The sequence below is a fragment of the Ascaphus truei genome, chromosome 17, assembly GCF_040206685.1.
Source record: "Ascaphus truei isolate aAscTru1 chromosome 17, aAscTru1.hap1, whole genome shotgun sequence".
NCBI lineage: Eukaryota > Metazoa > Chordata > Amphibia > Anura > Ascaphidae > Ascaphus > Ascaphus truei.
Window position 1 is genome coordinate 11,844,825 of NC_134499.1, and position 14,413 is coordinate 11,859,237.

A 14,413-nucleotide genomic window follows, 5' to 3' on the forward strand; every position below is an offset into this window, starting at 1 on the left:
CTATATATTTTTCTATTATGACCAATAAATAATCTTTTTATGGAAAACGCACTTTCCTTCTAATTATCTTGTTTTGGATATCCCTGGTTGTGCTCTGCTGCTCTCTTCTCATCTTGCCTCCTGTATCATACTGACGGAGGCGCACCAAGATCGCCTGGAACCTGGATGAACATGGACGCTGCAGCTGACCTGTGAGTTTTTGCTTGCTACATGTTTTCCCACTGTGATTGTAGGGACATTAGGTACCTTCTAGGGTGATTACATTGCATTGGTTTCTGGCTAGATTGTGTACCGTATCTTTATTCCATCACTTGACGGTTTACCAACCAGGATACCACACCCAGTATATATCCTCATTTCAAGATATGCAATCCAAGCTTCGCTGTATGAGTATCCATTCATTTTTATACATCATCTGTTCTGTATATGGTGTGTAGAACCACGCATCTATGCTTATGGGCTGTGCTGAAGCTGGGCGCCCTAGTGGTGAGTCGGGCTTGTGATTTCAAAGGGAAGTATTGCTGGGACAATGTGCCTACTTGTATCCCAGAATCGGGCATGATTCCCGGGTACATTTATAGGGGAACCGACAACTCCGGGCCCCAACCTCCTAGACACATTCTGTCAACGGTTCCACTGCAAAACACCCCTTGAAACTCATACACTAACAATCTTGCATGCCCGGAAAGGGAAAAACACAAAAAAATGCTTTTATTACAGGCAGTACATTGGAATGGTACAGTGTTACTGGGCCCAAGAGCTAACTCTCTTGGACCCTTATACACGGAACAGGGGTAACCAAAACGGTCTTGACCTTTATTAGCGAGCCTGGTTACCCCCTTCCGTCACAGTAATGACTACATCTTGGGACCCTCAAAGGGTTGAAACATCTTTCACAGAAACAAGAGCCAACAGCCGTATTACGTCTTGATTTCCCGTTGTATTAGATTTTATTATATGGACCAGGTGATGGTACATAGTTACATAGTTACATAGTAGATGAGGTTGAAAAAGGACACAGTACATCCATCAAGTTCAACCTGTGCTAAATTCAGACGACAGACACTTTATCCTATATCCGTACTTACAGTATATTGATCCAGAAGAAGGTAAAAAAAAAACCCAGTGACGTAACATCTAATGCAGGAGTGCGCAAACTATTACCCCCGCCTGCACTCTCCCCTCCCCCCCCCCCCCCGCAAGGCTCTGGCGGCATGACGCCGCGATGTAATGTGACGTCGCGTTGCCATGGCAACACAGCATCATTTGACTCCGGGTTACCATACCGGAGCGTCGCCCGACAACAAGGTAAGTGAAGTTACAGAAGCCTCGCATGGTGCCTCAGCATTTAATTTAAATGCCTTTGGGAAAGTGTGGGGCCTATGTAACCGCCGTGCCCCCCCTTCCAAGAAAATCTCGCGCCCCCCAGTTTGCACACCCCTTATCTAATGATAACTCATAAGGGGAATAATAAATTATTTTCTGACTCCAAGAATTGGCAATCAGATTATTCCCTGGATCAACATTCTTCCCATGTATACTTATTTGGTATATCAAACACACTACAACCCCATGGATTAAACATAGAATGGGAATTAAAACATTTCTTGGAAGAATAAACCTTCATAGCCTTCTCCACCAGCTCCTTTTCCTTTCCACAAAGGCACTGTGTGCTGAAACGCGTCAGAGGACTTGTCAGCACGCTGCTTCAATAAAGTCTATTTTTTAGCTAGCACCATCAGCCTCTCGTTCGTCATTGCTGTGCTGCTGCCTGGCTCCCCCCTTCCCTACTGGGTGGATTTCTCTCCTCTTTCTAAAAAGATGTCCAACTTTTTTTAAATAAATCTATTGTATCTGCCATCACAGTCTCCATGGGTAATGAATCCCACATTGTAACTGCCCTTACTGTAAAGAACCCTTTCCTTTGTTGCTAGTGAAATCTCCTTTCCTCCTCCAACCTTAAGGGATAACCCTGTGTCCTTTGTACTGCCCTTGGGATGAAAAGTTCTTTTGAAAGTTCCTTGTATTGTCCCCGAAAATATATTTGTATATACAGTAGTTATCATATCCTCTCTTAGACGCCTCTTTTCTAATGTAAACAAATCTAATTTAGCTAGCCTCTCCTCATAAGTTAGAATGTCCATCCCCTTTATTAATTTGGTGGCTCTTCTCTGCACTCTCTCTAGTTCCATAATGTCTTTTCTAAGGAGTCGTGCCCTAAATTATACTCCATATTCAAGGTGTGGTCTTACTAATGCTTTATAAAGGGGCATAATTATGTTTACCTCCCTTCCATCCATTGCCCGTTTAATTCAAGATAAGATCATGTTGCCTTTGCAGCTACTGCATGCAAGAGTGTAAGAGAGTGCTCCTGACTATAAAGGGTTTCATCCCACTCAAATGTTTAGGGCATTAGATGTATGTAAGAGGGTGAACCTGTCTTTGATTGGTTGTCCCATTGAAACCGATGGGGGAACAGATATGTGTGGGTGATCCCACTGAAATATATAAGGCCCTTGGGGGACAATTTAGAGTTAAGAGAACACACCTCCCATTGGAAGCAGGAACGATGCACAGCCGAGGAAAAGAACCGCAAGCAGGCAGTGGTGGTGAAGAAAAAAACGTTTAATCCAACATCATGGTAAAAGCTGAAACGCGTCAGAGGATCCGCCAGACTTTTACCATGATGTTGGATTAAACATTTTTTTCTTCACCACCACTGCCTGCTTGCGGTTCTTTTCCTCGGCTGTGCATCGTTCCTGCCTCCAACGGGAGGTGTGTTCTCTTACCTGTTATCCGTCATCGGTTGCACGCCAGATAGCTGCTTTACCTGCCACTCAGCAACTGCGGGGGATACACCCTACATCAGCACAGAGAAGTTTCCTGGCGATTTGCAGATTGCTTGTGTTGCTGTTTATTTTCACTACCGGCTTGATACTGCTCCTATAACCGTGAGTCTCCATTTACAATTCCACTGGTGCTCTAAGGAGAGCTAATTGTTTATAGGGAGAAGTATTTACTCATTGGTTTAGTTTGGAGATTAGCCAGGACTGTGTTTATTCATTATCAGGATGCAGCTATCTCACTGACTCTTTGAAGCGCCTGGTTAGTTAACCTCTGGTTACCTGGTATACATATGACAATTTAGAGTTGGCTAACGACAATGGAGTTGTAGCACAAAATGGTGGTTTGCGGCTGCTAAAAATAAGGGTCTGCCAAAAATAGGCACAAAACACTTCAGGGGGCTCGTTAATTTAACGATTTAGTGTGTCTAATCTATCTTTAATTTAATCAAATGAGCTCAATGTGAAATGTACAAAACATTGATTTCCACATCACTCCTCAGAGGTCCTCTGACAAAGCATGTGTTTGAGACAAACTAGGCAGCACCAGCACTTAGGTTACAATGTCTGTTTGGCCTAACAATAGAATGTTCTAGAGTTGTCTCAAAACCATGGTTTGGACTTGAGCAGGAACCCTCCAGAGAAAGGTGCAAATCAATGTTTTAGAGTCTGCAACATAGGCCTACATGACAGAGGAAGACTCTTACACACGCTCCCGTAGACAAATTGGCACAAACAACGCCATTTTAGAACGCGTGATTAGACTAACAAATATGTGGCACATTCATGCAAGTTGCACCAGTAGAAAACTTAGCAACATAAGAATGTATAGAAGGTAGAATGTAAGTGTAAACATCTGAGAAACTTAAAGGGTTTCGTAATCTGTACTATCCTAAAAATAAATAAATATCAAAGGGTCGGGGAAGATATTAACACTTTCATGTCATAGATACATGCTGACAGTTCTCTCCAGGCCTGGTGACAACTTTTCTTTAAGGGGCCCAGGACACAGATTAGCTGGGGGGGGGGGGGAGCAATAGTGGGATGGCCAATCACAGAAGCTGTGCTCCAACAAAGGGCACGATCTTTGGAGTGGAAGAACTTGGTTGGATTCCCAGCATAGCTTCTAGTAGCCTTGGCAGCCTCAAGCACTGACAAAAATTAGACCGTAAGCTCTTCAGGCTAGAACCATTTACCTACAAGACTGCACCATCACTTCGCTGCAAGCAGAAGATGTACCTTGTAACTGTAACACATCTGTCGATATTCTTCATCCTTATGGTAATGAGCAGAGCTCCTCCTGCCATCTGATTGGATGCTCATCCTGTAGGGAGGTGGGCCAACGACCTTGGGAAACGTCCTGCCTTCAGCACTGGAGCAGCAGAGAGTAAATGAACACGCACAATGTTACTGTTCAAACCTGGTCTCAGTTTAATGCTCGTTACTCTACTGCTTGGTTGTTAAGGGAAGGGTGAAAGTAAGGCAGAGGCTTAACCGCTTCAATTCAACTTCTATATCCTGCGCTTCACAGACAGAAGAACAGCGCGGATTCATGTAACCAAGCAATTTAACTCTGTCCGTCTATACCCGTGGAAAATCACGCACTGCAGACTCAAAGCTGGGACTGAGATATAGACATTATTTGGGCAAACACGTGTGCATTTTGCTGATTAAGATGTAACCTACTTTGCTTTTTTTATCTGCTAAGAGAAGATTTCAGCTGCTTCCAGTGCTGGTTTCTTTTCAAGATCATGAAAGGCGCTTTCGTTCTGCAGATAGAGTAACAATTAAGGAACCCACGTGGGATTAAGGATTTGGGAAATGCTGATCCCATATTGTCAGGAAGAAAAGATGTTTAACACATTGGCTGAGCAGGACTGAAGAAGGCGAGAGTTGGGAGCTTCATCCAAGGGTTCTTGACATGGTTTGGGAGGTGGGAACTGGTGTCTAAGGGTAAAAGATGTGGGGTTTCTGCTCTGCATGAAGATAACTGCTTATGGGGGATCTGCAGCTTAGATCCCTTATGTTGGAGGCCAGTGGAAATAGCTGGTGTTTGGGAGACGGAAAGTAACTCTAATTGGCAGCAACCTTCATTCTTCTGTATAGAGGTCCACCGCAGAACAGGTAAGAGAAAGCAACATGTACGAGAGGGGGAGAGAGAAAGATGGGAGGGGTGGGGGTTGGGGAGGGGAGAGAGAAGTGGGGGAGAGGAGAATGATAGCGAGGGAAGAGAAAAAATACCATGGAAAAAGAAGAATGAAAGAAAGAGAGGTGTGGAGGGAGAGAAAGTACGAGAGGAGAGAAAAGGGGCACAAAAGGTAAGTAACTTGTGGAGGAGGTAGAGAGATGAGAGAGATGATATAGAGATGGGAGAGAGAAAGAGAGAGAGATGATAGAGAGATGGGAGAGAGAGAGAATGGAAAAAGGAGGAAGGAGAAAGAAAGAAGGGGAAAAGAGGGAAGAGATAGAAAGGTATGATAAAGATTTAATTTAAAGTAACGGGGAGAAAGATAGATGCATGGAAGTTAGAGAAAAGCTAGGGGTTGTGCCAGGAAAATGTCATTTATTTTGACTTGTGCATGTTATTTATAGAGAGATTTGTTTTGCACCTGGAAAAAAATAAAAAAAATAATATATATTATATTGTAGGATCAAAGTCACGATCAATAACAATAACGTGCGCATCAAAGAGGAGTAAGGGGGGAGGAAAATGTGGGGAGAAAACCATAGCAGAGGGAGGGTAATAAATACAAGGGAATGTATAACCAGAGAGTAGCAGTACTGTGCAGGGTAACACTCACTGACGTGAAGGATTTCCACAGAGGGGGGAATAACGGATAGGGGAAATTAACCCCTCAGCAATGAGTTGCAGCCCCCATTTGGCAGAGAGAGGCTTAAACATAAGCTTATTTTAATATCCTTAGCAGCTGTGGGTAATAGGGCTACAGTAACCACTACCTTTTTATGTACAAATTACAGTTCTAGTTTCTTTTCAAAAGGACGTTCATTTTCGATGGGTCCATATATATATATCTTATATATATATATATATATATATATATATATATATATATATATATATATATATATATATATATATATATATATATATATAGTATATAGATCGTAAATTGGCATATAATGAGATCATGTAGAGGGGATTTATTTAATAGGGACCCTGTTTCTGTCCTCTGAGCAGAAATTATTTTCATATTGGTTCCAAGAAACTTTGTCTCATTGGTAAAACAGGTGCAGGATATCTTAGTCAGACACAGTACTGCTACTTTTTAATAGCATTTGACTATTCAGTTAGATCGACACCCAAAAGGACACAGCACAACTGGGCTGCCATATAGATGCTCCGTGGTATATACATCAAATCTCAAAAGTCTTCCCTTTGGGCCTATCCCAAATACAGACTTCCTGCATAGACCTAGCGACAGTGTGATATAATACGGCTCATATCCACTAAGTGCTGCTAACATCGGAACCCCCATTGATTGGAATGGGAGTTAGTAATTATGGGCCTGTGTGAGCCCCAGAATATATGGAAACATGATAAGGCTGAAGGTCTCAGTGTCCGCTTCTTCTGAGCTTGGACAAGAGACGTTATCGCCCTGCGCCGCAAACATCAACATTTGATTGTAAGCTCTTTGGGACAGGAACTTATGGTAACTGCAGAAATCCATGCACTCACTATACAGCACTATCTCAGAAACATATATTGTTGCATGTATATTTCAGTGCATTGTTATACCTGCGCTGCTAATGGCACATGTAAAAAAACCTTTACATTTTAATAATAATAATAATAATAATATTGTAATCATTTCTGCACATAAAGTTCCAGTCTAATTTGTTGGTGATAACAAAAGAGGTTTAGGGGCATATTACTAAACAGTGCTAACCGGTAAGGCACTCATTAAGTGGATTAGGTCCATAGATGTAGTACTAGTAATGATTTGCCTTATCCGAATTACAATTTGTTTCTGCATACAACAAAGAGGTCGCCCCAATACAATTAACAGGTTCATAAGTTATAAACGGCATACTGTAGGTGATTAGCCAATGTATAAATAAATCAGTAGCATTTTTAACTTTTCCTGCTTTTCAGGGTTTTCACAATCTACATCCAATCTCTTCTAGTGATCAAATTGTTTGTGGATTTTGAAACGCACCGGTATTTGTTCCCCATTTGTAAATAAAGTCATTAGGTTGCCGCAAGCGCACAACATTTTCATTGACATTTGCAAACCGGAGAGAAATGTGCATTTTTATTTTTCAAAACATTTAAAGAAAACTAGAAGGTTGGGAATAAGTCTGCAGTGTATTAAAAGGTCAGCGTGGAAGGTGACATGGCTCTCTTATATGCTGCAATTTGCTGGCATTTTTTGCCAAATTCTGGCAATAAGTGGCAACGTTCTGGTGACGTTGGCAAAACTGGCAACGTTTCAAAAATGAAAAAATGTCACAAACGCATAGAAATGGGGTGAGAAGCATGAATTTCATGGCAGCAAGAGAAAAGAAAGCCACGAACTTTGCACAGGACACAAATAAGTGACATTTTTACATTAAGGGTGATTTGTTGCCAGTTTGCCCGTTTAACAGGGCATGTTGTTTGAAAGTGGGTTCATGCTTAGGCTGCGATTACAGTGCATGGGTGTGCGACCGTGTGCGTGACGTCACGCGTGCTTGTGAACCATGCACCAAGGCTGGAGAATATCGGGAGGCGAAAGGGAGGCCGTGACATCACGTGAGCGGTTCGCCCTCATTGCTCACTGGCTAAACCGTGCCCGTGACCCGGCCGTGGCGCGGAAAAGGCAAATTCATTTGTCTGGCCGAGAATCGTGGTCGCGCTTGGCACTTTATGGCCTGCCTCAGAGGTACGACCTTTTGTTCGTGGCGCACGCGATGTCGCGGGCACAATCGCGGCCTTATTCTGAAACGACCAGATGCTAACTTACTAATAATCACGCTCCCCCCCCCCCCCCCATGGGAGACCATCTAGAATAGCGGTGCGAGAACTTATCGAGATTCGCTACGCCGTTGTTTCAACCAAACTTTCCAAAAACCTTGAAAAGCTTTCAAAAATGTTGATCTAGAACCAAACGAGACAAATTGTTCAAAATGTGCTACAGTATTTAGTTGTTTGTTTTTTTTTAAGTGGAGAATTAGCAACCCTGTCACTTTTTGAATCCTTTTAATGGCCAGTCGAATTTTGAAAGCAAAAATAATTGAAATTAGTTGAACATGCCATGCCCATTGACTTTTTATCGTTGACTGAACATGGTTTGAACTTTTAGGTTGAAGCTAACACTTGCGCAAAGTGCCCACATTTCCAATCTAGAACTTGAATACGAATCGTTGTTGAGTAGATACAATTTCTAATATCCTCTACAATTCATTGCCATGACGACTCTTTGTGTGTCACAGGTAGAAGCCATGATGAAGACCTTCTCCAGTGGGAACTGCACGCTCAACGTACCAGCTAAGAACTCCTACCGTATGGTGGTCCTCGGGGCCTCCAGGGTGGGCAAAAGTGCCATCGTCTCGCGTTTCCTCAACGGGCGATTTGAGGACCAGTATACACCAACCATCGAGGATTTCCACCGCAAGCTCTACCATATCAAAGGAGACATGTACCAGCTGGACATCTTGGACACCTCTGGAAACCATCCATTCCCAGCCATGAGAAGACTCTCGATACTGACCGGTAAGGATGAGGGTTGAAGAAACATAGACACAGCATACGTTAACCCAGTGGGGTGATGGTACGGAATATCACTACTGTTTTATTTACAGACCCACACGACCAAAATATTTTGGGGGTGGTTATACGCTTACTGTTCTGCTTATTTTTTAAATAATAATAGATTTATTCAAGGAAGCCTCTCTCTTTCGCTATCTAAGTATATATAGTGAATAAATACTTCTAAAATATGGTGATACTTGTATTTTTTTCCCCTGAATGTTGAATACATTTAGTTGTTCTTTTTTTGTCAGACACAGCCCCACTACTTTTTTTTAAGCCACTTTCGACCTGTGGTTTAAAGCTACTGTGTAAATGTTCAGATGGGGTCTTTTTCAAGAGAGGCCAAAGTCTGAGGGACTTATTCTATCATCGCCAAAGAGGTAGATTAGGCCGTTATTGGCCAAAGCTCCCCATTAACATAAATGGTGAATTTCCTATGAAATTGGCCCCATTGGCCGCTTCGGTGGTTACGGCATAAGTCCCTTAGAGGTAACTTTTTGTTTTCTCCTCTGGTAACAGCTGTTCTCTTTTGTTCGTATAGAGTTATATAGTAAATATAATGTACGGCCCAAAAGAGCTTGCAAATGCACTTTTTTGCTCTGTAGCTTGGAAGCTAAAACAAAATGCGACAAAACTATTTACTAAAAGTGTAGTGGATAAGTGGAACTGCTCTGAGCAGAGATAGTAGAGGCTAAAACAGTGAAGGAATTTGAAATTGCTCACATAGACACAAAGGTATCTTAGGTATGGGAAAAAGCAAAGGATCAAAGGGGAGAGGGACTTCACAGTATACAGGAAAATGGGTGGTCAAGTGTTCTTCGTCTGATGACCGGGTTCACGGTACCGGAGACACGCGGAACCATGTGAATTTCTCAAAATACCACAACACTGGTAGTAACGTCCCCCAAAGAGCAATCGGGCAGATGAATTACTTCAGGGGCCTCTGAATGGGGGTGTTGGCCAATAAAGTGTTCTTTCCACTTATTTTGCCCTGTCCTTATCAGAGACCCAATACAGATAAGGGGAGGTGGGGAGGGGGGACTCTGGATGTACAAGCTCTTACTGATCACACAGTGACATCACGCAGTGACATCACGCAGTGACATCACACAAAACGGAGCAGCCAGAATAAATCAAAACCCTCCCAAGTATCAATTTTTAAAATAAATTTAAACAAATCTTCTAGGTGTCAGATTTGGGTAAAAAGGCATCAAACACCCAGATAAGACCCTTTAAACATGTCACTGGCATTAGTTCACTGGTTCTAGAAGGGACTGCACCTTTTAATAGTTAAGCCAATATACCACTGTCAGCCTTCATTTTTTTCCATTCTCATAACTTCGAAAGGACCATTCAGATCAATCTACTATATTATATATCAAAGAAAACAATCCTAGTGCTTTCTATAGCTTTTTTTCCCGACAGGAACATGATTTCCCCCAGAATGCTGCCCACAAGCTTTGAAACTTGTATGTATGTATGCATGTATGTATAACTTTATATAGCGCCATCCATGTACAAAGCGCTTCCCGGCCGTAATACACGTGACATAATAATATAACCCATCGAAGGAATAAGCGCTTCAAGACATTAAAAGTAACATTAGTAACAGGAGTCCCTGCCCCGAAGAGCTTACAATCTAAATTACATTTATTTCGATTCATCGTCGTTGTCCTCTGTGGGCTAAGGATTCAGTTCTGTCTGACATAAAAGTAGTTTCCCGCGGTATATAGAGATGGACGTATGGGATGAAATTCTATTTGTGGTTTTTTTGGTGCCTGCTTTTCCAGGGGAACAAAAATGAAAATTCTCCAATATTCATAATGTTTTTCATACATTTGCAAATATTCTGCAGTTTTTTTTTTTAAATATTCTCTTAATTTTCATCATATTTTTTTTAATGTTCTCCGTTTCTAAAAACAAAAGCCAACTTTTTTTTGCGCATTTATGTCTAGCAAATATTTGTCAGAAAAAAATATTCATAAATTCGCAGTGTTTTTTAGGATGCGCATGAATTTGCCAATATTAAAAAAAAAAGTGAAAAACGCCATATTCACAGCGAACACATATTTGAGCGAATAATTTACCAATATCTAGTGGTATAATCCCCCTGATCCTATGTCACACGGCTCTTCAACGCAACGTAGCCCATGAAGGGCCCTGTGGAGAACTAGTTGAATAGCCTTGCTACGTGATCCTAGATTCCTATATTACTGTAACATTTACAAATGGTTCGAAAGACCATCACGAATGGATGGGCCTTGTGTGTAATGTCTTCTATTTTTTTGCTGTACTTATTGTGTATATAAAACAGTAGAAATTGGATTTGCGTTATTAGATTAGATTAGATTTACATCTCTGTATATACAGGACTTGTCTTGCTAAAGTACAGCACAGGATGTGTTTGATATTCAATAGCTGGTTCTAAACCCATCCTCTGCATAAACTGGGAGGTAAATGTTGTTGCTGGGCTACCTATCAATGGAGAAGACCTGACCACACCATTTCTCTCATTTCCTCCCAGGTGACGTTTTCATACTTGTGTTCAGCCTAGACAACCGGGACTCGTTTGACGAGGTAAAGAGGCTGAGAAAGCAGATCTTGGAGGTCAAGTCCTGCGTCAAGAACAAGACCAAAGAGACGGGAGAATTTCCCATGGTGATCGCCGGCAACAAGGGCGATTATGGCGAGCACCACCGCAAGGTGCGGGCGGAAGAGGCGGAGCGGCTGGTGTCTGATGATGAAAACTGTGCTTACTTTGAGATCTCAGCAAAGAAGAATTCCAATGTAGACAAGATGTTCCAAGTCCTGTTTAGCATGGCAAAGCTCCCCAACGAGATGAGCCCAGCCCTCCACCGTAAGATCTCCTTGCAGTATGGAGATACCTTCCATCAGAAGTCTTTCAGGTTGAGGAGGCTGAAAGAGGTAGGTGCCTATGGCATGGTCTCTCCTTCTGCTAGACGCCCAAGTGTCAACAGTGATCTCAAGTACATCAAGGCCAAGGTGCTAGGGGAAGGGCAGGCACGGGACAGGGAGAAGTGTACTATCCAGTGAAATGTCCTACATGCAGAAGGCATCTTGAAGTGCCTTTCTGGTTGAGAGAATTGTGCAGACACAGGATTCACAGTCCATGTTCTACCAGAGCATTATTTCATCTTTGAATGGAGCTTCTATATCAAGATAGCACCACATCTGCTCCCGGTGGAAGAAGGTCATCTCCAGTCACTGGGATTTAAAGGCTATGTCCTTTTTTCGAGACTTTTGCTTAACAGAATTACATTGTAACGTTTGAGAGACAAGGATACCATCCAATGGAACAACCCTTCAGTCGGATTAGCTGTAGGTAGTAGTAGTGAAGTAACATACTACATACTACAGTATGAGACTTAAGCATATTCAAGATGCCATGTTATAAGATTCCTCCAAAGTTATTTCTATCATAAGGCACCATGATAAGTTTAGCAATTCCCTACAATAAATTGACATTTTAGCGGTCTTCATACAGAATTGCCAATGGCTCAATGGGCATCCAGATGAATTCTACCAGGATCTCCTATTGCCACGATATACATTTCTGTGGACAGCTACAGTAGATCTTGGTGACAACACTGAGTATCTTCAAATGAATTGATATTGCTGCTTGCTCTTCAAACGAGATCTGAATTGTGTTAGCAACCCTCAGCTTGGTATCCCACAAAAGAAAACAAGAATTCATGAGACTTTGCTATAGAACTAGTCCTTCTTTTGTTCAACTGCTGGTCCATCTCTGGTGTGGTCGACATTAAGACCCTTGATCGCTTTGATTGCCACTCGTTGCCTATGTTCTTGTATTTGACTCTCTCTTTGTGGTCTCCAGGTTGCTCTTCTCAGCAGTGACACCTATAAGCCAACGCATTCCACTTTTGCAGAGAAGATCTAAGGTTTCTCATTGGATGGACATACAGTATATAGAGCTATAGGTATAGAAATACATTTATAGAAGCCACGTGAAGGACCTATACGAAAATCACAAGAGTATAGAACCCATGTCAACCAAATTGGTGTTTGCTGGTGAAGTTGGGAGAAATGTATATTATTGGAAGCACAGTGTTCTTGTATTCATATGTTCCCATGCACTTTCAACCCACTCATTTTGGGCACCCAGCACCTTTTTTTATTGCTCATAATTCATTAACGTAGTTATCTTTCTTAAAATACAGTTTAATCATCCTTTAAAAAAAAAAAAAAATCCATTTAAGATCAAGATTGTAACTACTCTCCAAAGCATTTGTTTACTATGAAAGTGTTAAATATATAAAAATACTCATCAATTAAAAAACAAAGTGTCAGCTCTGTTTCATTAAATATGTCACTGTCTTAAGTTCACTTTTGTCCAAGGCGAGACAGTCCCTATAACTGTTTTGCTAATGATCACTAGTTTAAAAACTCAGATATACAAGAGATCACATAACCGTTGTAAATAAAAAATAAATAAAACTCCCAAAGTATGTGGTTACCGTGGAAACGTTGAAAGTTTCAAAATGAATACTTGCGCTTTTCTGTGGTTTTTTTTTTGTTGTTTTAAAGACACAATCACCATCATTAAGGGGGTTCTTCTGTACCAGGGGCGGCCAACTCCAGTCCGCAAGAGCTACCAAAAGGTCAGGTTTTTCGGGATATCCCTGCTTCAGCACAGGGGGCTTTAATCAGTCGATTGAGCCCCCTGTGCTAAAGCAGGAACTGATTGAGCCACCTGTGCTGAAGCAGGGATATCCTGGAAACCTGACCTGTTGGGGGGGGGGGGGTCTTGAGGATTGAAGTTGGCTGCCCCTGTTCTATATCAACCAAAGCAGCCAATTGGGGCGTTTTCTGGCCCAAGTTCTCCAATATCTCAGTTTAATGAATAAGCCACGTGCGATACAATGCCTATGGGGAAATGAAGGAGCATACATCCTTACTTCAGTAGGCAGGAGGGAAGCATTTCCTATTGATGACACCATACTTAATACCCCCAGTTACAGAAAGGCTGCGGAATATTGAGATTCCTAACAAAACCTCCGGTGTCTGCTTCTTCTGGTGGAGACCACACAGTGTTTTATCTCTTCTTCCTGCCGTATACCCCAGGGGTTCTCAACTCCAGTCTTCAAGACCTCCCCCCCCCCCCCCACAGGTCAGCTTTCAGGATATCCCTGCTTCAGCACAGGTGCAGTCAAATACTGAGCCACTGATTGAACCACCTGTGCTAAAGCTGGGACTGATTGAGCCACCTGTGCTGAAGCAGGGATATCCTGGAAACCTGGCCTGTTGGGGGTCTTGAGGACTGGATTTGAGAACTCCTGGTATACAGCATTGGCTGAAGAAGGGGAAGAAGAGGAAAGTGTCTTTGAAGTGGGCGATCCCAGTTTAAATGTCGGCTCTCCTTGTGACCTTAGGCAAAATCCCTTAACCTCCCTGTATCTGTGGCACCAGAAATTTGATTGCAAGCTCTTTGGGGCAGGGACTAATAGTTCCTGCAAATGTCTCTGTACAGCACTGTGTCCACTGTCAGAGCTAGATCAACAAAATCATGTCCTATTTATTGAAGAGCTAATATCGGTGCCCCCCCCTCCCACCCTCCCTTCCTCCCCCCCTCCCTTCCTCCCCCCCCTCCCCCCCTCCCCCCCTCCCCCCCTCCCTTCCTCCCTCCCATGCTTAGTAGTGCTGTAGACTGTAGTGCTGCTTTCAAAGGGGAGCGGTTCGCAGCCCTGGCTATTAGCCGGCTCTTTTAGGCTCATTTTCACTACACTGTGAAGCCCTCTTCTCCTTGCTTGGGAAGACATCAGCTCCAATCACTGGAATG

At 42.5% G+C, this 14,413-nt stretch overlaps 1 protein-coding gene across 1 annotated transcript; it reads left to right on the top strand.

The window, feature by feature from the left end:
• The first annotated feature begins 4,196 nt into the window (after positions 1-4,196).
• On the top strand, positions 4,197-14,192 carry RASD2 (RASD family member 2). The gene is made up of 3 exons (XM_075573951.1): positions 4,197-4,967; positions 8,277-8,556; positions 11,120-14,192. The coding sequence occupies exons 2-3, from the start codon at positions 8,286-8,288 to the stop codon at positions 11,647-11,649; spliced, it is 801 nt and encodes a 266-aa protein (XP_075430066.1). The 5' UTR covers positions 4,197-4,967; positions 8,277-8,285; the 3' UTR covers positions 11,650-14,192.
• Positions 14,193-14,413: the final 221 nt, after the last annotated feature.